Genomic DNA, 21,872 nt, shown 5'->3' on the forward strand with positions numbered 1-21,872 from the left:
TACCTTTTACTCTTGTGCACCTCAAACTTTTGTCTTATTGATTGTCTAATAGATTAACTCAAAGGGTTAAAATCTTTATTTTCTAAGGCATTCAAATTTATTTAAACTAGTGGAATTTAGCCCATTTTTTAAGTTGCATTGATTTCTCCTTCGATTCCAAATAAGAACAGCAAAAGAAAATGGAGAAAGTACTTATAGCATCACATTTCGTAAATGTAGTTTTTTTTTTTGTAATTATGCGTAAAGAGATATGTATTCCACGATTTTTAATATACAAAAGTTTTTCGATTTTTCACCATATACCCCTGACAAATTAAAAAATTCACCATATACTCTCAATGTTTCAAAAATTCACCATATACCCTTGAGTTTTCAAAAATGTTCACCAAATTCCCTTTTTCTAACTTCCTTTAACTCATTGTTAGCGTTATTTACGATTTTGCCATCATTAAGCTCTAACTCAAACATGTAAACCCTAACCCACCCAAACCCTAACCCCCACCCTCCCCCTCCTCCTACCCCACCCCAGTCCACCCCAGCCTCAAACTGCTACCACCGCATCACCCGTCGCAACACCTGACCGCCACCACCGCATCATCGCACCAAACTTCTTCTTTTTCATTTCCCCAAACCTTCCCCTCTTCTCCAATCCACCGCCGCAACCCCTCTCCCACCCCTCCCCCTCCACCGCCACTGCTCGTCCCCCACTCCCTCCCCGTCGATTCCCCCCCTCCTTGTCGGATTCCCTAGCCAACAACAATAACAGTGATAACAGTCCCAACACCACCCTTGAAAAACAGAGGAGAGAGAGAGAGAGCGTGAAAATGGGCTTAGTTGGCTCGATTTCGGCGGAGGGAGGGGAAGGGTTTGGTGGTGCGGTGGTGCACCGACTTAGTTGGCTCGGTTTCGGTGGAGGAAGGGGGAGGGGTTGGCGGTGCGGGGCACGATTTCTTTGGAAAAGCAGAGGAGGGAGAGAGATTGCGAAAATGGGGGCTGCGTTTTTCTGGCGAAATAATTGGGCGGAAGAGGGAAGGGGAAGGGTGGGGCATTGGCCTAAGGTGGAGGGGGAGGGTGGGGGCTGGGGTGGAGGGGAAGGTTAGGGGTTAGATTAGGGTTAATAATAACAAAATGGTAAATAAAGCTAAGGTGAGTTAACAGAAGTTAGAAAAAGGGCATCCGGTGCATGTTTTCAAAAAGTCAAGGATATATGGTGAATTTTTGAAACATTGAGGGTATATGGTAAATTTTTTAATTTGTCAGGGGTATTTGGTGAAAAAATCGTAAGTTTCTTAAAGACATATATCTTGAGAATTTGCACAACCACTAGTACAATATACTTTTTTTTGAGCCCCTTTCGAAAACCGGTGGTAAGATGAATATCCTTTGGACTTTCCTCGCACATGGGCAGAGGCCTAACAAGCCCCAATCTCCCCTCCCCTTCCCCACAACAATATTAAGATTTTTGCTTACACCAAAATTTAAACCTTGATCTTCCATATGGGAGATAGAAAGTCATACTTGGACTCAAGGGTCCTTGGTACTAGCACAATATACTTGATTGAAAGATTTTTCATACAATACATGGTAACGCTACGTGGCAAAACAATACTTTTTCGTAACCTTGAAAATACTAGGAAGCTTTGGAAATTTAATTAAAATATAAAAGATTTCATATTGCCGTATTGCTACGTGGTTATAGACTTTTAGTCACAATATACATCGATTACATGGGAGATAACTTGGTACTTAACTAGTAGTTCCTCTATAATTTTTGTTCTTCTCCATTGGTTTTGTGAAGAAACCAAACAATATGACTTGATGGTAGGACATTATTCATTATTCATTGATGGTATATTCATATGTGATAGTTGTTGTGACTTGTGACTTGTGACTTGTGACTTGTGACTTGTGAGGAGAATAAAAGTGAGAAGAACAAATAAATACTCCCTAAAAAGGAAAGCGAAGAGGGATAAAAATCAAAGATAGTACTCAAAAAGAATGGTGATGAAACCATTACCTGGTCGCAGCTTTCCTTTCCAACAAGTACAAGTGATATACTTCTGGTTCCTGACGCCGGAAGCAAAGCATCTTTTATTGTTTTTTAACCTCTTTCTATAAAAATTACCTTATCTTGCTGCTTGTGTGACATTAACAAAAGTAATGTCTGCTTTTGCCTGAATAATGAATATGCAGCACCAATCACAAAGTTGGTGTTTCTCCATAATACCCAAGCTATAGTTGATGTTATACGCTTTCTGTATGATAGGCATTGATTTGAAGAGTTTTACCAAATGATCTCAAAATGTCTTCTTCCATGCAAATGTACAGTAACAACTAACAACATGTAGAAAACAAAACAAGATATTGTGCTCCTGGGACACATTGTATAAAAAAGAAACAAATTATATAAATTAATACAGGTACAAATTTGACTGCCTTAATAATCGCACCACAACTCTAATGATGAGAAATATAACACTAGTGGAAAGAGCTCTTTTGTGATGAAAGAACAAATCAACAAATACCAAACAATTCACCAAACAACCCCCCTACAGCGGTCCTTTTATTCAATCTTCTACGACTTTGCATATGAAACTTGAAAGAAGATAAGAATTATGAGACTCTGTGTTGTCATAATAGCCCAACCTGTTAATTAATCTTCAAATGATTCGATATTGGCTCCCAAATAAATTCATTGTGATTTTCTTGATCCAGTTTTACCAAGGACTACCGGCTCCCACCATTGCCGACAGCTATTTCAACATCTTTCACTGGTGTGCTCTCGAATTTTCCGGGGACTGAATGCCTTCGGGGCCCACCTGGAGAAGCAGGGAAAGACAGCCTTTTCTTGGCAGACCCAACCACAGATGGTGGCTTCTGATCAGGTGGTGAACCATTCTTCTCAACTACCCCCAAGGGACTAGGGGGCCTATTCTTGGCCTTTGCTGATTTTGTTGGTGCCATGTAGCTCGGAACTGCAGGAGAGCTAGCAAGGCTCTCATCATCCCTCACTGATGATCCAGCAATGCTGTGCCTCCTGAATCTTTCTGACTGGACACTCATCATGCTCTTCGTATCATCATCTAGGGCCCACCCATTTGTCTTAGGGCTCTCGGGTCTTGGTTTTCCGCGTGAAGGAGTTGATGGGGACTGCCGACTAGGAGGTCGGCCTGACCTTTGTGCTGTTGGGGAAGGCTTGTCGATGCTAAGGTCTCGAAGAGCATAAGCCCGGTTTATTTCACCCGCTACTGAGAGTGTGCGGAAGCTCTTCACTGAGCCATGGTCATTGTCCTTTTCCACTGCAGTGCTTCTTGCCTCCCATGGTCGAGCAGCCATCCATCGTTCCAACCAACTCCATCCCCACTGAGGATTATTTGGGTCCATGAAGGTTGGGTTTGAATTTTTGTTGTTTTTCTTAAGTTGCTGCCAAAAATAGTTTCTCTAAGTCAATCACCAGAATCAAAATGCTATACAAAAGATCCTTCACAACAATAAAAAGCCATGCAGTGGACCCTCCTAATGTAAGGGTTCTAAACACTAATGCTTTTAGCATGTTCAAAAATATCCATCGACGTTATATTTGCACGTCTAAATTTCATCACCATGGATTGTTGTTGAAACCTAAACAGTTAGTCATCAACGTATTTCCTATTTATATGTGAGGGTTTCTCTGGTTCCTACTTCCTATTACTATATTGTAGCCATTTCATTCAAATCTTTTCCCACAAAGATCTGTAAATAACACAAAATTGCCACTGACATCTAAGCAAGTGATATATTTAACCTAAGAGAAAAATATATAATACCTGATGAGTGAATGCATAAGCTAATGCTCTTTCTCTTCGCATAGCAGCCTCCTGCTTGCTCTGTATACTTGCTTCGAGCTGCTCTTTGGACTGTGTACTATCATCCCATATTTCATCCATCTAAAATGAAGGAGTATAATAAGTTTGTTTAGTTGACTTCCCATCATATCATTAAATGAAAAAAAAATCATCTGATTTGCATGTAGCTTCATGGGTTCTTCCTCAGTCCTCACAGCAAAACAATCATACTGGTTTATTCTTGCCACTCTGTGTGGTAAAGAAATCTAAATGTAGTTATATAAGGCTTCTTACACATGTACCAAACATGGACAGCCTTACCATGAAGAATATAACTACTGTAGTTTTATAATTATTCGTTTTGGAAAGAAAAAAAAATTAATGTGGAGAAAATGGGAACCTCATAAATAGCTAATTATTCTCATACAGGATTTTTTAATATCCATGCTAACACAGTAATTTCAGGTGGGAAGTTCATTTTCAGTACAAAAGCAACACTATTTTTGTATTTTAAATTTGATCATTTGCCAAAAAACATGAGAAGGAGAACGAGTTTCCTGTTACTATTTATCTGACAGAGGCAGGCGAAGAGGTTTGACAAACTCACTCGAAACTTTTCAAGCTCTTTCTCATGCTTCTGCTGTAATTGCCGTTGAAGAGCCTGGTTCTCCTCTGACATCCTCATCCTCCTTGCACGAATTTGAGATTGCACACGGGCAAGTGTCTGCATGCATCTTAGGGTTGTTGCTGCCTGGCGTTTCACAGACTGTCCTTCAATCAACGATTTAAGCCTCACCAACCCTCTCAAAGCCCGTAGTGCTCTCCTTGCCTGAAGAAAGAAAAGGCACCTATGACTTCCATATTCATGTGAAAAGCCTCATTTTACATTATACATTGATCTTAACAACAAAGACATAAATCATGATTACAAGCACATATTTCCTTCAAGACAAATTCTCAATCACCAACGACCCTAGGATGATAGATACATGTAGTGAGAATGATATTTAATTTATATATATATATATATATATATATATATATATATATATATATATATATATATATATGTTTCTAACTAAAAGCAATAAAATCAACACATGAAATGCCTATTTCTAAAAGTTGATCTTGGAGTAAGTTACAACAATATAAGCATATGATCACATATCAATATCTCATCATCTCTAGTATTATACATGGCAGCAGGGGTGGGACACAAAAAAATAGAAAAAGGAAAAAAATAAAATAAAAAGGGATTATCTAATTATTTTTAAAAAAAATAAAAAGATAAAAAAGACACAACAAAAGAAAAAAAGTTAAAATGTACGATACACAGTTACTTCCCTCTCAACTAAATTTGTGAAAAAAATTTAAAACTCCCTGATTTATTAGATGTAATTAGGAATAAATTTTATTTTCTACATGTTTTCTAGGGCTAGTTATCCTAAGGAAACACTTTCCAAATACAAACCTAAAGCAAGACCTTCATTACAGAAGAAAACATACCAGATATCCTCGAAATGCAGTTTGAATTTTTATAGCCGCGATTTCCTCATTTGATTTTCCAACATAGCGTGGTATAGTCGTTAGACGGACAACCTCAGCAGCGGCCTGAGCAGCTGCAACTGCCGCCTCTGCAGCAGCAGCTGTGGCAAGTGCAACTGAATAAGCATGTTTGTTCTGCTCGTCGTCGATTTCAGTTGGAACTGTCTCACTAGATGGAGGCAAATGAGGAGGAGAAGGCGGCCGAGGAGGAGTAATCACTTGCTCAGCAGGAATAACTACCTCAGAGCTCTTGATTTCCTCAGAGCATTTCTTCTTGGATTTGCTTTTCTGTAAAACAGAACAACAAAGGTTTAGTAAAAAAATCAAGTTCCATTAATTAGTAAGAAAAAACTAGGGAAAAAAGAAGAAACTTATATAGTTCCACACCTGGTTCTTCTTGGATTGAGGGCTTAAGGCTTTCTTAACAGCAGAAAACCACCCCCCTTTCTTCCCCATTTCTACCTCATCAACCTTCATTTCCAAATCCAAATCAACATAAGTATAATTGTGTCCGATAATTAAGTTCTAAACCTAATTAAACCCACTAAATCACTGAAAAATTTAAACTTCAGATAACAAGTAAAAATACTAGGATAACATGGCAAAAATATTAAAATTGAAATGATACCCAAATGAAATCATTAATTGACTTATTCAAAACTATATATTATATACTAAAATTATTAACCTAGGGAAAGATCTATGAAAAATAAGATACCATAAAAGAATATATTACAAAAGATAATGCAATGATAAACCGATATGGCAACATACCCACTTCACACTTCACACTGACTTATCTATTCTAACTGATAAATTTCTCAAAACCCCAAGAATTACAATATCCTCAGATCTCAAACCAATATAATGTTCCACAAAATTAATGAAAAAAATTCCAAAAATCAGATCAATCTCTGAAAAAAATGCAGTACCCATAAACGAAAATGCTAAGATCTCCAAAACCCAATTAATTAGTATAATTATCCGACAAAAACATTATAAAGGTACAAACTTTAGACCCACATTAACAAATAAACAAAACATGAAATAAAAGGGTCTTAATATCTAATTAACACCACCAAATTAAACTAAAATGCAAGCAAAAAAAAAATTACCTGAAAATTTTTCCTCTTTTGGCAAGATCTCAGTCAAAATTCTCCTATATATTTGTTTCTCTTTTTAATAAAATTATCCAATATCAACAAAATTAAAGATTAAAACTTTAATATTGCCCTTTTCTTCTCCTGGCAAGATAGGAACAATTAGACCCAGATCTTGCCAAAGAGGAAAAAAAATCCAAACTTTTTTTTTTGGGGGAAAAAAACGAAGAAAATTAAGAGGAGAGAGAAAATGAGAAGATTGAAAGAGAAATATGAAGGGAGGCAATGGGGGAAGTGCAAGTAACACAGCTGGGGTTATCTGGAGATGGGACCCACATCAATGAAAAATGTGGGCCACCTGATTAAAATTTAAAAATTGGGTGTTTATTGTGATTGATTAAATCTACACCCTTTATTTTTAGGTACTCTAATTAAACAACAACCGACAAGAACGATAAGAACCTCGCTGTTTTTTACCGTTTTTATGTTTAAATTTTTTGCTGATTTTTGGTGGCAAGTATAACTGCCACTTTTTGTGATTTTGTTAATTCTTAGTACTATGATTTGTTTATTTGTTGGGGGGTGTTTTTCGTCTTTTTATATGTCATAGAACGCCATCTCAGCACTTTACTAACCGTTACACTAATAAATGAAGCAAAGAGGAATAATTGGATATATCTTATGTAATTATGAAGGTAGTTAAATTCCATTGAGTCATGATACTATGCATTGAAAAATGTGAAATTAAATCGACCTGTTACCGAAAATTTGGTTTGGGGATAAGTTTTGGTTTGAATTGATTCATAACATGCCATAACTATTATCCTTGTATCAGCTCCGAAGAGAACTCAATCTTCGTATTGTTGAATGTTGATATCATTATACTCTCCTCGGTAGTGAGTAATAGGTTATTGGTTAGAAATTTTTTTCTTTTTCAGCAGGTATTGAGATCTATTCTCATCCTTAGCAAGTGTTAACATCAATTGTATATATAGAGGCAATATCACATGAGAATGCTCCTTACATAAGGAATTAGAATAAATCACAACCACACAATTGGATTAGAGTTACAACAAGTCAACACTTATTCATTAGAGTTATACCCCTAAAAAATTTTGAGCAAAAAAAAATTCTAATAATCTTTTTTTTGGAGTTGCATCACTCTTTCATTAGAGTTATGTCACTTATTTATAAGAATTATAGCGCGTAAAATTCATTCTCATTTCTTATGTACGGACGCGATCTATTCTTATAGGTAATCCGACATTAACACTTGAAACGTCATTGTTCCTCCCCTTTCTCTCCTCTCTCTCCTCCTCTTTTCTCTACAGCATTTCACTGATTTCGGTACTATGTAGATCGATCCTTGTCCTACTCAGTGCTCTTCATGCTTGATTTTTCCTCTGTTTAAGATCGAAAAAAATTACCTTGTATTGTTTTTGAGTTTTGAGTTTTCGTATCTTGATTATGATTTTGTGAGGTAAATATCGGTACTTTGTGTCGATATGGAATTTCAAATTAGGGTTTTCGTGATTTCCTTCTATGTCACCATTGGAGCTTCAACGCTCAGCTTCGAAGAGGATTTTTGTTTGTTTGATGGACTTATTTTTCAATTTTCATAATTGGTAAAAGTTACCTTTAAAATATATAATAGTTATCCTAAAAGTCTTAAAAGTTACCCTAAAAGTGGTAATAGTTACTCTTATAATAAATAAAGTTACCCTTGAAATATATAGAATTATTAATAAAGTTATCCCCAAACTGGCAAAAGTTACCCTTGTTTTCAGTTTTCAGATTAAGAGGTGTTTTCAGCGAATCTCACCCATATATATATATATATATATATTATAATATATATATATATATATATATATATTATATATATATATATTATATATATAATATATATTATATTATATATATATTATATATATATACTCTTTCCTTCTCATATTAATCGACTAGCTTTTAGTGCGCTGGATGACATTTCTCCCAAATCAAAACACTACTCTCCCAATTACCATACCGATATTTCTGAATTTCACGCAATATTTTCTCTCTCTATTAAATTGAACATTATCTTCATCAATTTCCCCCACTTCAAACCACACACTCGATTTTTTCTCTCTCTCTATTCAATTGAGACTAGAGGTGACCATGGGCCGGGCCGGGCCGCAGGCAAAAAAAATTGCCCATTGGGCGGGCCGGGCCTAAATTGTGGGCCGAATTTTTGTGTCCAAAGCCCGCTATTTCGGGCCTAAATTAGCGGGCTTTTGCGGGCCAAAACGGGCTGGGCCAAAAAATAGACTAAAAAGTTATTTTTGGCTTGCCCAAAGCCCGCCCAAAACAAAAAAAAATACGACCGGGCCGGGCCGGGCCCGGGCCGCGGGCCTAAAAATTCTGCCCAAACCCGGCCCAAAAACGGGTCGGGCTTGCGGGCCAGGCCAAAATGATCACCTCTAATTGAGACCGTCGAGTATTAGCTAAGGATTATCTCAAGCAAGTTGCTGAATTGGCTTTGGCGGTCATGGAATTGGCTTTCACTCAGCCCGTCATGGATCGCCGAGCTTTTTTGCGGTCATGGTCCAAGCTCTGCAGTTTATGTTGAATTTCGATTATGGGATCAATTTTTTTTATTTTACTATATAGGTTTAAGTATTTTTTAATTTCTCCCAAATTCGAGTTTTCATATTATGTCTCAATTTTTTAAAAATATTTGGACACGAATATTAAAGTTATAGTAACGAAATTTGATTTTTTAATTTTATATATGGGTTTAAGTATTTTTTTTTTCCAAAGAAAGAAATGTCAACAAACCAAGTAGTCCTTACTAATCCTAGGTGATTTTCCGGTTTTTGAATACCTGCCTTTACTCCCCCCTTGGCTTATATAATAGAGATATCTAGTATCTACTAAGTACAATAAAAAAAATTCACTACCAACTATCAACAATAAATTAAATAAGTCAAATAAAGCTCATGAAACTTTGTGTAAGTCAAAATTGTATCGATTAATATGAGACGAATGGAATAGCTCACTCTTATTCGATGTTTTAAGTTATATATGTAAAAAAAAATTGTTATTCTTATGTACCTTATAGTGTTATTAGACATGTCTGTCTTGAATTATATATTCAATATATCAAATTCCAATATATTTTAGAAAATCTTATAAGAAAAGACCTTTTCTATTACAATTATCATGAAAAAGCCACGTTTTTTTTTTTTTTTAAGAAAACACCTTTCCAACACAAATTTATTAAGATACACATCTTATTAGTATAATTAAAGTAAAACACTCCATCCCCTCAAAAAAAAAAAAAATGTAAAACACTCCATTTTCCAGTTACTAAAGTTTCAATTTTTTTTACCTATAGGCTATAGCATTTGTCATATATTTTGGCTGTTGGCATGGTCAATCATCGTTTATTTGCAAGCAATAGTAAAGTACCTTATAACCATAACACAGAGCATAGATCAGAAAGTTTAAAATAGTTGGCAAATCAAAAAATAAAAGCAAAAGTTTGTATTAATATTTAATCATGCATTTACATAGAAGTATATCATGCCTATTCTCATTGATATGATTTGCACATGTTGATGATTTTTATAGCCAGGGTGGTCTACTGGCAAACAAGATGTTTCCAGTGGTGGTGAAATTAATAATGAACAAATTTGTTTCTTGCTTAGGTTTTTTATTTTTAACTTTAGAATGAATTTTGTTTTTCTTTGACTAGATATAAGATAATAAGATATGTTTACATGAATGAACTACTAGTAGTAAAGCAAACCACGATGTGACTAGCTTGGCATTCACTCAATCACTTTATTATGGTGCATTAATAGTTTTGCCCCCTTTGCGTTTACTTTAAAATACTTGTTTCATTCATGATTCAACGATGCTATAGTATATAATTTCATTTGAGAAATACTACTAGTATATAAGTTATTTAAAAAGTGTGATGATGAGCTATTATTTCGGTAACAATAATATGGCACTGGTCAATAATGATGATAAAAATGGTTGGTGACTTGAGTGGCAACTTGCATAAGTTTTTTTCAAAACAATTTAGCTTTCGTTGATCCCAGATGGATTTAAGTGTTTCAATCTAAGGAATGGCGTTTGCAATGTCTTTTAACTACTAAAACAATTGAGCTATTTGGTATCCGTTATTTGAATTGATAAATTTATAATTATTATCGCTAAATTCGTTATTATTTGTCTTCTAAAAGGAAAAAGAATTGGAGATGGAAATTGTTATAACGGACGTAAGAAAGAAACAAATAATCGAATGTAAAAACAATAAAAACAGACAACACATTTATGTGGTTCACCAATTTGGCTACATCCACGGGCAGAAAGAGAGAATATTTTATTATGTGAGAAAAACCAGATTACAGAGAGAATTAGACTAAATTCGTAGTCTAAAACAACTACGTAAAATAACCTATTTATACTATGCGTCAAAAAACACGTCAGCACATAAAACGAGCCTCCCCTCGATCGGGCAGTATTTTCCCAGATCTATCGAATGACCTCGCCGGTCGTAAGTTCGGTGAGGCGCCCGATCGGGCGTACATGCCCAATGCTATCGGGCGACCTCAACAACACACTGCTGACAGAATTTGTCACGATACTCCAAACCAGCAAATTCGATGTATTTCGTCGAACATATTCAAAGCATTAATCTTACAGAAACACTAATGGAGTAATGGTAAATCTTATATCATTGCATTAATGCAATGCATTATATGTGTAGATGAAACTGCAAACTAAATCACCATAAAGAAAGTGGTGTTTAAAATAGTACTTCTATTAGCTACTCCTGACTCTTCCCTTAGCAAAAAGTACTCACGACTCTTCATTTGAATTATAAACCACTCAATGATGCTAAATTTATCATGCATGTGTGAATTTTATCTTCATTTTCAGATATTTATGTACGTGCTCATAACTCTTGGTTTGAATCACAAGTAATGTTATTTTTGTAATAATTTTGTTAGGAATGCAGATTAAATGAAATCACTCACTCTTTCGTTTTTATTTTATTTTGCCCAATCTTTCTTTATTTGACATGCTGTTAGACATTAGAATACTCCCAGCCGTTGCCTTCCTTGTAAGTTATAAGGAGAGAGAATATAAAAGTATTATTAGTTTATTAGGAGAGAAAAAATTTGACCAAAAAATTGATGCACAGCTCTTCATGATAGACCAAGAAAAAAAAGGAGCAAAGAAGGATTGGAGGGAAGAGAAAATATGGTGGGGTAAGTGGAAGACTGAGGAGGTAATAAAATAATCCATGACCACAAACTATAGGACAACCATTGGTTGTACTCTTAATTTGGATTTGATATATTCACTTTTATTTGATCAACTTAATATTTTTTGTATATGTTATTGAGGTTTGAAAATAGTACGGTCTAATATTTTTGAAATTGTAATTTTTTGTAGTACCACAGAATAGTTGCATAACAAAACTTAACCATTTTCACTTGTAGGATTCTCGAGGTATGCATGAAAATTATGAAGACGCATGAGGTTCAATATTTTATTTGGCAAGCCATATATGATACTTCTTCCGTATTTTTTTACTCGCTACACTTTCCATTATGGGAAGTTTCACATTACTTGCTACACTTCTTTTTTGGGCAATAAACTCTCTCTATCTCTCTCCTCCCACATGAGTCCCTTTTCTTTTTACTCTCTACCTCTCTCTTCTCCAAAAATTGCCTAGCTAGGAGTCCGTGAAATGAGAAGTGTAGCGAGTAAAAAGAAACGGAGGAAGTACTACCTCCGTTTTCTTTTAGTTGCAACGTTTGACAAATTGCACTATTCATGTTCTCTTATTTGACCACATTTATTGATTTATATGTTAAACAAAATAGTCATGTGGGGTCTTGTTTGATTCATTTCGATGTAAGCTTTCATAATATCAAATTTTTATAATTTTTACTTACATACAATTAGAGATAAAACGATTTGAAATTGTACATTGGCAAGCGTGAAAGTCAAAATGTTGCAACTAAATAAAAACAGAGGTAGTATATCCTTTTAACAATAAATACTACTCTCTCTGTTTACTAAAGATCTTCCTTGTTACTGTTACTATAGATACCAATGAGAATCAATTTGTGTGGTGGGTAAAGTAGGAGAGAGAAAGGGGGTTAAAATAAATAAACAAATAAAAAAGGGTTAAAGTAGGAGAAAAAAGGAGTAAAAATTGAATTAATAATGTAATGATTAACCATATAATAGGGACATAAGAGAGTAAAAAAGGAAAAAACTTTCAAATAAAGAATAAAGTAAAAGAGGTAAATTAAATCCTTTTGAAAACGCACTTAAACAGAAAGAGGGAAGATGGACGAAGTATGTCATGGTTTAAATACAAATAAAACTATCGTATCATCTGAGTACGTAGTTGCCTCAGGAATCATTATGATCATATATATCTAGCTATTACTTGAAATTCTTCGCATTTCTTAATTCCTCTCGTGAAGCATATGTTATTTACATAATTAAATTAATTACTATAATAATAATTATACAGTGACTAAGGATTCATTTTAATGAATATTTGCATAATATTTACTTTATATAATTTTTATAAATACATAACTAAAAATATTAATGATAAAAATTGCATAATAATAAACGTGAAAATCAAAATGTTACAAAATAATATTTTCTGGGTTATAATCATGTATTATAAACATGAAGTTATAATCCTTCAATGGAAGCTTTTTTTTTTCTGGGTTGCTGCAAAGTGAAAGGTTGAAAGAAAAGCATGAAGTAAAATATCCTTGTCAGACTGTGCAAGAATGTGAAGGAGGAGCATGTTAAGTGTGGTAGACATAATTACGCCTCACATGCCACCCAACCTCAGCGTAAAGAGCCTTTAGTAAATTGTCATTCAAGGCTGCAGAATAACAGTTAACTACATACTCCCTCTTTTTTCTACTCGCAATATTTTTTTCCATCACCTCTAATGTAATTTTTAGGTATGAAAGAGGTAGAGAGGAAAAAAAGATGATCCATGTAATTGAAGAGAGATAAAGAGAAAGAAAAAACAAAAATAAAAAGTGTTACAAATAATTAATTATTTCCCTTTTAATAAAAGTGTTGCGGGTAAAAAAAAAACAGAAGAAGTAATAAAATAGCGATCGAGGAGGTCTCATTTTTGCTCTCCCATACTGCAAGTGGTCCTTATTTTACTACTATTTTGGAATTCACAAGTAAAATAGTCATTGAGATGGTCCTTTTTCAAAGATGTCTCATAAATTTCGAACCTTTATGATCCAAAATAGTTGCAATTGATGGTCAAAAGCTTCGAGTTTATTTATTCTTATGAAAGATTAAATTCTGATAAAAGTCCTACATTTAATTTGTATCTCAAATTGTTTGATTTCTTGTGGGTTATTGTTCAAATTTTTGGAATCAATTTGTTCGAATGCTCACAATATTGAATGATAAAAGTATAAATATATTTTTGGGACTCCAACCATCAGCTTAAACTTTTGGTTAAGTTAGTCCTTTGACATGGTACTAGAGCCGACATGATATAAAGATCACGGCTTCAAATCTCATCCACCCCTCCTTTCTAAGTGTAATATTTAGCGCCATTTATGAGGGAGGTCAGTGTTGCGTCCACACTTCAAACCCAATGGGCTTTCACGTGAGAGGGCGTGTTATAATATAAATATATTCTTGTGACTCCAACCATCAGCTTAAACTTTTGTTTAAGTTGGTCCTTTGACATTGAATAGCCACAAATCGATTTTGCAATTGTTGCAAAGATCGAAATTTTCAAGTTTTGTTGTGTGCATCCTGTGTGTAGCAAACTATTGAAGATGAAAGCGGTGGCTAGTTGTTGCGCTAGTCCATTATGCACTAGTAGAATAAAATTAGATTAAACTGATGCGGTTTTAAAAGGGTATATTGTTGTGATTTCCAACACACATCAAATTAAGAAGCAACGATAGGTTTTCATATCATCATTACGGTCACAAACAACCTATTACTGCGATTATTATTAGATACCACAACAATGGGTTAACCTATTGCTGCACTGTTACTAGAAACCGCATCAATAGGTGACTTAAAAGGAAAAAATTCGGCATTTTGTTATGAAAGACAAAAAAAAAAGTATGCAAAAAAAAAAATCAACCGAAAAAGAGAAATGGAACTAGAGAATCAATAACACCAAAAGTTGTAGAACAATACATGATTCAAAAGTAATCACAAAAAATCTCATTAACGTATAAAGAGTAAAATTGCTAGTTACATAAAAAATATAAAAGATCAAAAATAAAAGTGAAAATAAGCATACATAAAAATCAACAATTACAAACAAAGCCTAATTACAAAAAATATATAAAATATAAAATCAAAAATAAAATCAAAAAGAGAGAAAAAAAAAGGAAACTAAAACCAAGACCATCGCCATCTCGTGACCACCACAACAACACCACCATCACTAGATACGAAAGGTTGAGAAATTCACTACATCCGATGATGAACGAGCAAAACAAATCTATGGTTGTGGTTTCAAAAGAACAATAGCAATAGGTTGTTTTACATGTTTTTTTTTCTTCCCCATAGTATATTGTTGCGTATGGGTAAAATCTCAACAATATATATTTATTCTACTAGTGGTGACTGCGGTAATTTTAGAGGTGAAGGAAGAGAGATAAAAGGTGGAGGAGGTGGGGGGAGAGAAAGAGATAGAGAGAGAGATAAAAAAAAATGAGGGAGCGATGGAGGAGAGAGTGGCGAAGCCACCATGGGTCTTTGATGACGTCAAATTAGTAGATCCATTGTTTTCCATGACATGTTCTTTCCTATTGAACAAGGCAAAAACTAGGTTGTCGCTAATTTCCTTGAGATCGAAAAAAGTGCAAATTATCAACCTAAACTAATCAAGTGGCAAGCGAGGTCGAACCACAAGCATCGAAAATCTCACCAAGATAGAGTCACAAAAAGTAAGCAAAGTCGAAAAAATATCACTTTTTCATTAAACTAAAGGGTCTAAACTATTTAAATTCAGATTAGGAAAAACACTAGAAATGGAGAACCATCACAATCATGAATAACATCCAAATAGTAAGTAAAGCGCATGGGGATTGACATGCAAAGGGGATGTGCAAGGGAAAAACAATCATAAACACCTCTAAAATCGTCTCGTTCTTATGGAGTTTAGAGTGCTAGTTATATCAAGGAAACCTATATTTCGAGGAGTTATCACCTAACTAGATCAAGCTAGGAATTGAAATCAAACTCAAGTCAATACAAATCAACAACTGATGCATAGCAACCAATCAATCATTCATGAAGGTTAACCACCTAAAAGTAAACTATTAAGGGGCAATAAAAGGATCAAAAGGTGATGGAGCTCACATCAACTAATTGTCACCAACGACATTAATGATTGACAATGCACAAGTCCCAAACATAACAAACCCGACAAATTTCACTCATGTAAAAAGATGAAAATAATGATTGGGCTACTCACCAAATTTCAGCTAATAAACTACTCACTACCCATTACAGTACCAAACATCATAAACATGGATAAACTAGCAACAAGTCACCAATCCAAAGATAGCAAAATCCAAAAATCAAGACTTTAAAGCAAAAATAAAACAAAATCTAAAGAACAAACAAGGAGAAACTAAGAAAAGATGGAAATTTTAATCTAGATCAAACTATTAAACATGAATATTAAGCAATAAAAATATGAAACTAAAGCATAAAGATGATAAACTAAAAATGCAGAAAAATAATGAAAAAAGAAAGAAAGGGTTAAAAATATTATTAAGGATATAGGAATTTCAAAGAAATTCGTCACTTTTCATTGATTTTCAATCTCCAAATTACACCTCTTGAGCCAAGTTTTCTCTCTCCTACACTAGGTAGCTAAGTTTAGGGTTCTAAAAATTTGGATTTTTTTGTTTTAAAAATAGGGTAAGGGAGTAACTATACTTCCTCCAATTGTCGTAAAAAAAAAAAAGAAACGTGAAAAAGCACTCAACGGACAGTAGCCCAGGTGGGTTTCAAGGTGCCCGAGCGGGCTGATGCGAGAGAACTCAGGCAGGCTAGGATAGAGCCCGGGCGGTAAAGGATGATCGGGCTCGAGCAAATACTCTCCCTGGCGTGTGCCTTTTTCCATAATGTGGCAGTGAATGTAAGGAAAGAATTTTAAGTGACACTTGGTGGGATAAGTTGGATTACTTTTTGAAATTTGTTGGGCCTATTTATGAAATGATCATAATTGGAGATAGAGATGCATCTGTTTTGCATCTTATTTATGACATGTGGGACTCTATGATAGAAGGAGTCAGAGTTCAAATTTTTGAACATGAAGGGAAAGATATCCAATTCTCTTGTTCCGAAATTTTATAGTGCAAATTGGCTTAAGGGTAATAGGGTAGGATTTCCTAGGATTGCACCTAATGAAGATGAAGAAGTCTCAAATAATAGAAATGAGTGTTTGCGGCGTTTGTTTCTTGATCCCGATAGTTTCAAGCATGCTCGATTAGAGTATGGGGCTTTTTCTAGCGAGGCCTATCCTTTTAATCAACCACACATTATTGGGAATGATGAAGAACCTATTATTTGGTGGGCTAATTATGGTTCTTCAACTCCACATTTGCAATCTCTTGCCTTCAAATTACTTTCACAACCAGCATCCACTTCATGTTGTGAAAGAAATTGGAGTCACTATGACAAAATCCAAACTGTTAAAAGGAATAGGTTGACTTTGGAAAGGGCTAGGGATTTAGTTTTTTGCCACAACAATTTACGTCAAGTGGCAAGAAGGGAGGAAAGTTATAAATCTGGCCCTACTCGATATTGGGATATCGGTAATTCTATTCACATATATAATTATAGTATATCATTTTTAGATTTTGATGTTATTAACTTAATTATTTTTTATGTTGTTTTGTGTAGGGGGGGATAAGTTTGACGTCGATGCCGATGTTTGTGAGATCAACGAACCAGATTTGGAGAGGGCACTACTTGGTGTCGGAGTTGGAGAGGAAGATGAAGATTAAAGATTGAAGATTTTTTGCTATGGAGACTTGAAGTTGGAGTAGTTTATGTTTTTTTTTAAGTTTAGTATTTTAAGTTTAGATTGAAGACTTTTTGCTATGGAGACTTCGAGAGTTTGAGTACTGGATATTACGAAATATTTTGATTGGATGTCATCTATGCATTTACAAGTTTGGATTTTATAATTTTCTAAATATATTAGTATGAATTTTATTTTTATTAAAATAAAGTGTCGGAAATTTTTTTCCGACACTTTCAATCATTGACGTGTCTAGAATATTGGTCAAGACACTCTATAAATACGGCACCCGTATCCGTGTCAGAGTAACATAGCTATAAATAGCAAGCAATGAAAGAGAAAAAAAGATGGACTTTTATGATTAAAAACAATGTGTTTGTTTCTCTTGTTTTCAGTTTTATTTCTTGGATTGGAAAGTTAAATGAATTCGTTCCTATACTAGATTAGCTTCGTTAAGCTAGTTGGTGTTCTTAGGATCCTCTTAGTTTACTTGGTGATGTGACTTATCCGAGTGACCTAAAAGGCTGCCATAACCGAGTGGCTTTGTGGATTCAATCTCTCTTGGTTATCTTCTATCCCTCTATCCTTGTATAGTTTGAGTGTGACTGCAATTATACAACGGGATACTTCCTCTCTTTTTTCTGTCTAGCGTTTGGGATGGTACCCTGCATCTCCACAATAGTTAGTAGGCTACGGTGACTTTGCGGTTTTCTTGTTCCAGATTATGGTGATTTGTCTCTCTTTCTCTCTATTTGACTAAGATTTATTTCCAAATCGATGTTTTGTGTTCGTATTCTTCATCTTGCAGCTAGACTCACTGGTTTGGAACTTTTTTTTTGAGTTATGGTTTTGTACCTCTGTAATTTCATCATTGAGCCACATTTCATTGTTGCATATTCTATGTAGGGTGGACAATGAGTCTAGCTGCCTTGTGCGAGCCAGTCCAGATTGTAAAGAAAAACTGAGCTAAATTCCACTCCAGAAGCTAGTGAACAAGCTCGTAACTTTTAACTTAAACTTGGGATCAATATTAATGAATCTGCACGATACTAGTAAGGATTTTGTGATATTTGCAAGATGATAGGGGAAAAAAATTTTAATAATAAAACAGAACTTAGCAGGTTACAACTTACAGGATTGAAATTTGTTTCAATAAATCTTTATGCTCAATCCCAGCTCCACATCACTTCCTACCAAATTTGTTGATTCCATGTGGTGTTTCTTGATGTAAGTCCAAACTACTGTCTATCTGCGCAAAAAACCATGCTGAGAGAGTGCGATTTCAAATGCTTTTACCCTTTCGCCAGGAACAGAGCCATTCCGATCATAAGATGATATTTCTTCGACCCTCAGATCTATTGCTGCTTTAACCAGCTCTTCACCTACTGCTTTTGCAGCCTCCTGAAATCACCAGATGTGAGAAACGACCTATTTCAGTTTCCACTGTTTTAATATTATGATGACCACTTTGGACCCAACAAAGAAAAATAAAGAAAATAGATGAAGATAGGTGGATACTTGAATTCTTCAACAAAATAGCCACCTAGTTTTATATGTAATTTCTGGCAGCACAAACTAGAGAAGTTTGTTAAATTGAGATTTAAAGACAAACCAACTTTGCTGAAAGCAGTAAGCAAACATCATATGAATCAGAAACTAGGTAGTAGGTACTCCACTACTCTTTGATCAGTAATCCCGATTCAAGAAAACATTTTAAGTTCACAATATAGTATAATCAATTTGAACTGAAACCAGAATATCATAGAATTTCCTGTTGACAGTCAGTACAGTGAACTTAAGATAAGTTAGCCTGGCATTTTATGAAGTTTATTTCTCCCTATCAACTATCAAGTAGTCTTGTTAGTTGCATAGCAAGTGCAGCAACAATATTGTACAGAGTAGACTGAGATTTATAATTTCGAAGTGCTTACCACTGTGCTCATATCAGGATCGCTTCGTAAAGATTTCTGCAAAGTGCTTCCATAAAATAAACACTTCTTATTGACATCATCGACAAGTATCGCATACAACTGCCTGTCAGAACAGAATACTGAAAGTCTTGGTTTGGTTGGTGTACCATTATACTGCAGAAATTAACAACAATTACTTAGAAAATTCCACTTGCATTATGGTAGTGTACCATAAACAACAAGCTGGTACACCAAGATTGATCTATTAACAACTCAACAATGAGCTAAGTGTTACCTAATTTCCGGTAAAGAAAGGGTACGAAAACGTAATTCACTACTAATTTTGTTATATTATCCCAAAGTATACCACTTGCATGTACTTGTTCGCCTTTTTTAGAATAGTAATTCTCAGGAGATTTAGCGAATTAGGCAACGCTGAATCAAGCTAACAAATGAAGTGTTTACGGAGAAGCAAGAGAAGGGCTTGAATGAAAATGCTCAATGAGCAAAGGTGAATAATTGCATGAGCCATCTAAAAGGAGTTTAAAACCCCAATTTTGCTTGGTCATGAAGGGAAATTTTGTTACTTGAGGTACCATATAAAGCTACTTCTTTCACAAGCTACAAAAGGACATAGTCTATGAACAATGTATCTAAAAAGTTCTGGATTCCATACACTTCGATCAGTCTAGTTTATCCTACAAATAGCCGGTATCGTACCTTCTTCTGCAATCGTCTGTTCCGGATTTTGACACTTTCAGTCCGAGAATTTGCCCTTTTCCTAAACTTCGCTTCAACTGCCAAAGACTTCCAAGCACATCCTACATCCAAAAAAGAGCAAACCAATGCCATCCTTGAGGTTCTAAAACAACAAGTCTTGCACCTTCAATACTCGAACTTTCCATTGATAGAACTAATTATTTTCAGTTCCGCTTACCTCTACTTTGCAAAGGAAGCAAGCGAACTCTCAACAGATTCATATTAGTCTTACTGAGATAGCAACAATTCACATTTTGCATTGGATTGACATTCAAAAGAGCCATTGTGTTGAACGTCCTTCAGAATATAAACTATTACATCAAATAATCGACATCACCATACATCAAATAATCAACATCACCATACATCAAATCAACCGACCCTGAAACTAATCAAACGGACACATTTTTAGTCAAATCAAATTCCAAAGAAGCAACAATGTTCATATACACAATAATAATAAAAAAAACGAAGTGGCCAAACTTCTAAGAGGAATTTCAACAAACAGGTGGTGTGCAAAGAGAATAATCCCACAAAACTTTACCTTGAATTGACGGAAAAACTATTACCCTTGTGAATACTTAAATTTTTTAAAAAGAATATGTTGATGGATATTAAGAAATACTCAAATTTTTAAAATTAGAAAGCTAGTAATTACCCGAATTTCTCATTTTAAGTATAATATAATTCAGTAGTAAGTAGTTTGTTGTTATTTGCACTTGTGTAAAACTAATTGCAATATTTAGTTAGTACATAATGTAAGAAACACAATTGATTATAATTTGAATTTCAATTAATAAAGTTGTGATTGCAAATTTACTTACCAAACTAAGTTGTATAGAAAGTAAGGAATGCGCGAAGCAGGAAAACAGTCGACACCAAGTTGTTCAGATGGTCGGCGCCGTCGCCTGTGTGATAAGAGCTTAGAAGAGAGAGCAAGAGAGAGACTACGGGATTGGGAGATAACTAAAGGATTTAAAGTATTATTTTTTTCCGTTATCTACATTTTTGCTCTCTTAAAACTTAAAAGGATTAAAACTAACTGACGTTAACCTATTTGCTTAAGTTAACGGCAAACTTAATTATGAAATACAAGTATACAACAGCCTGAAAATAAAGAAAAAAACCTAAACCTTCCTTTACAATTTTCTATTCAATGTGAGAAAAGATTACTGGCAAGAAGATCAAAAGAAATTCATTCATCTTTGTTTTTATGTTAATCAAATTCAATTTCTTTACTACCTTATTTTATTTTATTTTTGGTTTTTGCTTGTATTTTGATTATCTCTTCCTGGATTAATTTTTTCCATCTGTAAAAATTATATGCCTGTGTTATTAAATGGACTGAAACACATGATTAAGATGTTATTTTGTATTTAGATTAAAAAAATGACTTTGATTTAATCTTGAAATTTTTGGTGAGAATTCTGCATTCTTGCCGAAAGAAAGAGAATACCTAAACTTAAAACTAAAGCAAGTATGATGCTCATGAATAAGATTGGAAAAAAAAAAAATAGAAAGAAGACAACTTAAACGAGCCGAGCAGAGCTAGGCAAAGCTCGGCTCGTAAATATCGTGAACAGCTCGATTTTTTTTTAATACTAAAAAAAATTATATTAAAAATTTTTTTATCAAAAAATTATTTTTATATTAAAAAATTATTTAT

General features: G+C 34.4%; 2 protein-coding genes across 5 annotated transcripts; both read right to left on the reverse strand.

Moving 5' to 3' along the window:
• Positions 1-2,382: 2,382 nt before the first annotated feature.
• Positions 2,383-6,732, reverse strand: LOC104886840 (protein IQ-DOMAIN 2). Its single transcript, XM_010671368.4, has 6 exons — positions 6,485-6,732; positions 5,757-5,840; positions 5,331-5,657; positions 4,432-4,653; positions 3,807-3,926; positions 2,383-3,423 (listed from the first exon to the last, which is right to left on the reverse strand). The coding sequence occupies exons 2-6, from the start codon at positions 5,823-5,825 to the stop codon at positions 2,728-2,730; spliced, it is 1,434 nt and encodes a 477-aa protein (XP_010669670.1). The 5' UTR covers positions 5,826-5,840; positions 6,485-6,732; the 3' UTR covers positions 2,383-2,727.
• Positions 6,733-18,620: 11,888 nt separating this feature from the next.
• On the reverse strand, positions 18,621-21,244 carry LOC104886838 (uncharacterized). Of its 4 annotated transcripts, none has more exons than XM_010671367.4 (5): positions 21,031-21,244; positions 20,385-20,503; positions 20,168-20,268; positions 19,469-19,621; positions 18,621-18,938 (listed from the first exon to the last, which is right to left on the reverse strand). In XM_010671367.4, the coding sequence occupies exons 2-5, from the start codon at positions 20,488-20,490 to the stop codon at positions 18,783-18,785; spliced, it is 516 nt and encodes a 171-aa protein (XP_010669669.1). In that variant the 5' UTR covers positions 20,491-20,503; positions 21,031-21,244; the 3' UTR covers positions 18,621-18,782. The 4 variants fall into 4 exon arrangements, with proteins under 4 accessions (XP_010669669.1, XP_019103420.1, XP_010669668.1 ...); XM_019247875.3 differs by having other exon boundaries at positions 20,385-20,517; XM_010671366.4 differs by having other exon boundaries at positions 20,385-20,588; positions 21,031-21,240.
• Positions 21,245-21,872: the final 628 nt, after the last annotated feature.

The sequence above is a fragment of the Beta vulgaris genome, chromosome 2 (genome assembly GCF_026745355.1).
Source record: "Beta vulgaris subsp. vulgaris cultivar EL10 chromosome 2, EL10.2, whole genome shotgun sequence".
In the NCBI taxonomy this organism is placed as follows: domain Eukaryota; kingdom Viridiplantae; phylum Streptophyta; class Magnoliopsida; order Caryophyllales; family Amaranthaceae; genus Beta; species Beta vulgaris.

What these genes read in the sequence shown, in the direction of transcription:
- LOC104886840 (XM_010671368.4), bottom strand. Translation starts at nt 5,825, where the DNA reads ATGGGGAAGAAAGGGGGGTGGTTTTCTGCTGTTAAGAAAGCCTTAAGC. An exon ending in CTGCATTTCGAGGATATCTG is followed by an intron (nt 4,654 to 5,330) that starts GTATGTTTTCTT and finishes TTCTTTCTTCAG; the next exon opens with GCAAGGAGAGCACTACGGGC. An exon ending in AAGAGCTTGAAAAGTTTCGA is followed by an intron (nt 3,927 to 4,431) that starts GTGAGTTTGTCA and finishes CCTTCATTTTAG; the next exon opens with ATGGATGAAATATGGGATGA.
- LOC104886838 (XM_010671367.4), bottom strand. Translation starts at nt 20,490, where the DNA reads ATGGCTCTTTTGAATGTCAATCCAATGCAAAATGTGAATTGTTGCTAT. An exon ending in GCTTCCTTTGCAAAGTAGAG is followed by an intron (nt 20,269 to 20,384) that starts GTAAGCGGAACT and finishes TTTTGGATGTAG; the next exon opens with GATGTGCTTGGAAGTCTTTG. An exon ending in ATCCTGATATGAGCACAGTG is followed by an intron (nt 18,939 to 19,468) that starts GTAAGCACTTCG and finishes TGGTGATTTCAG; the next exon opens with GAGGCTGCAAAAGCAGTAGG.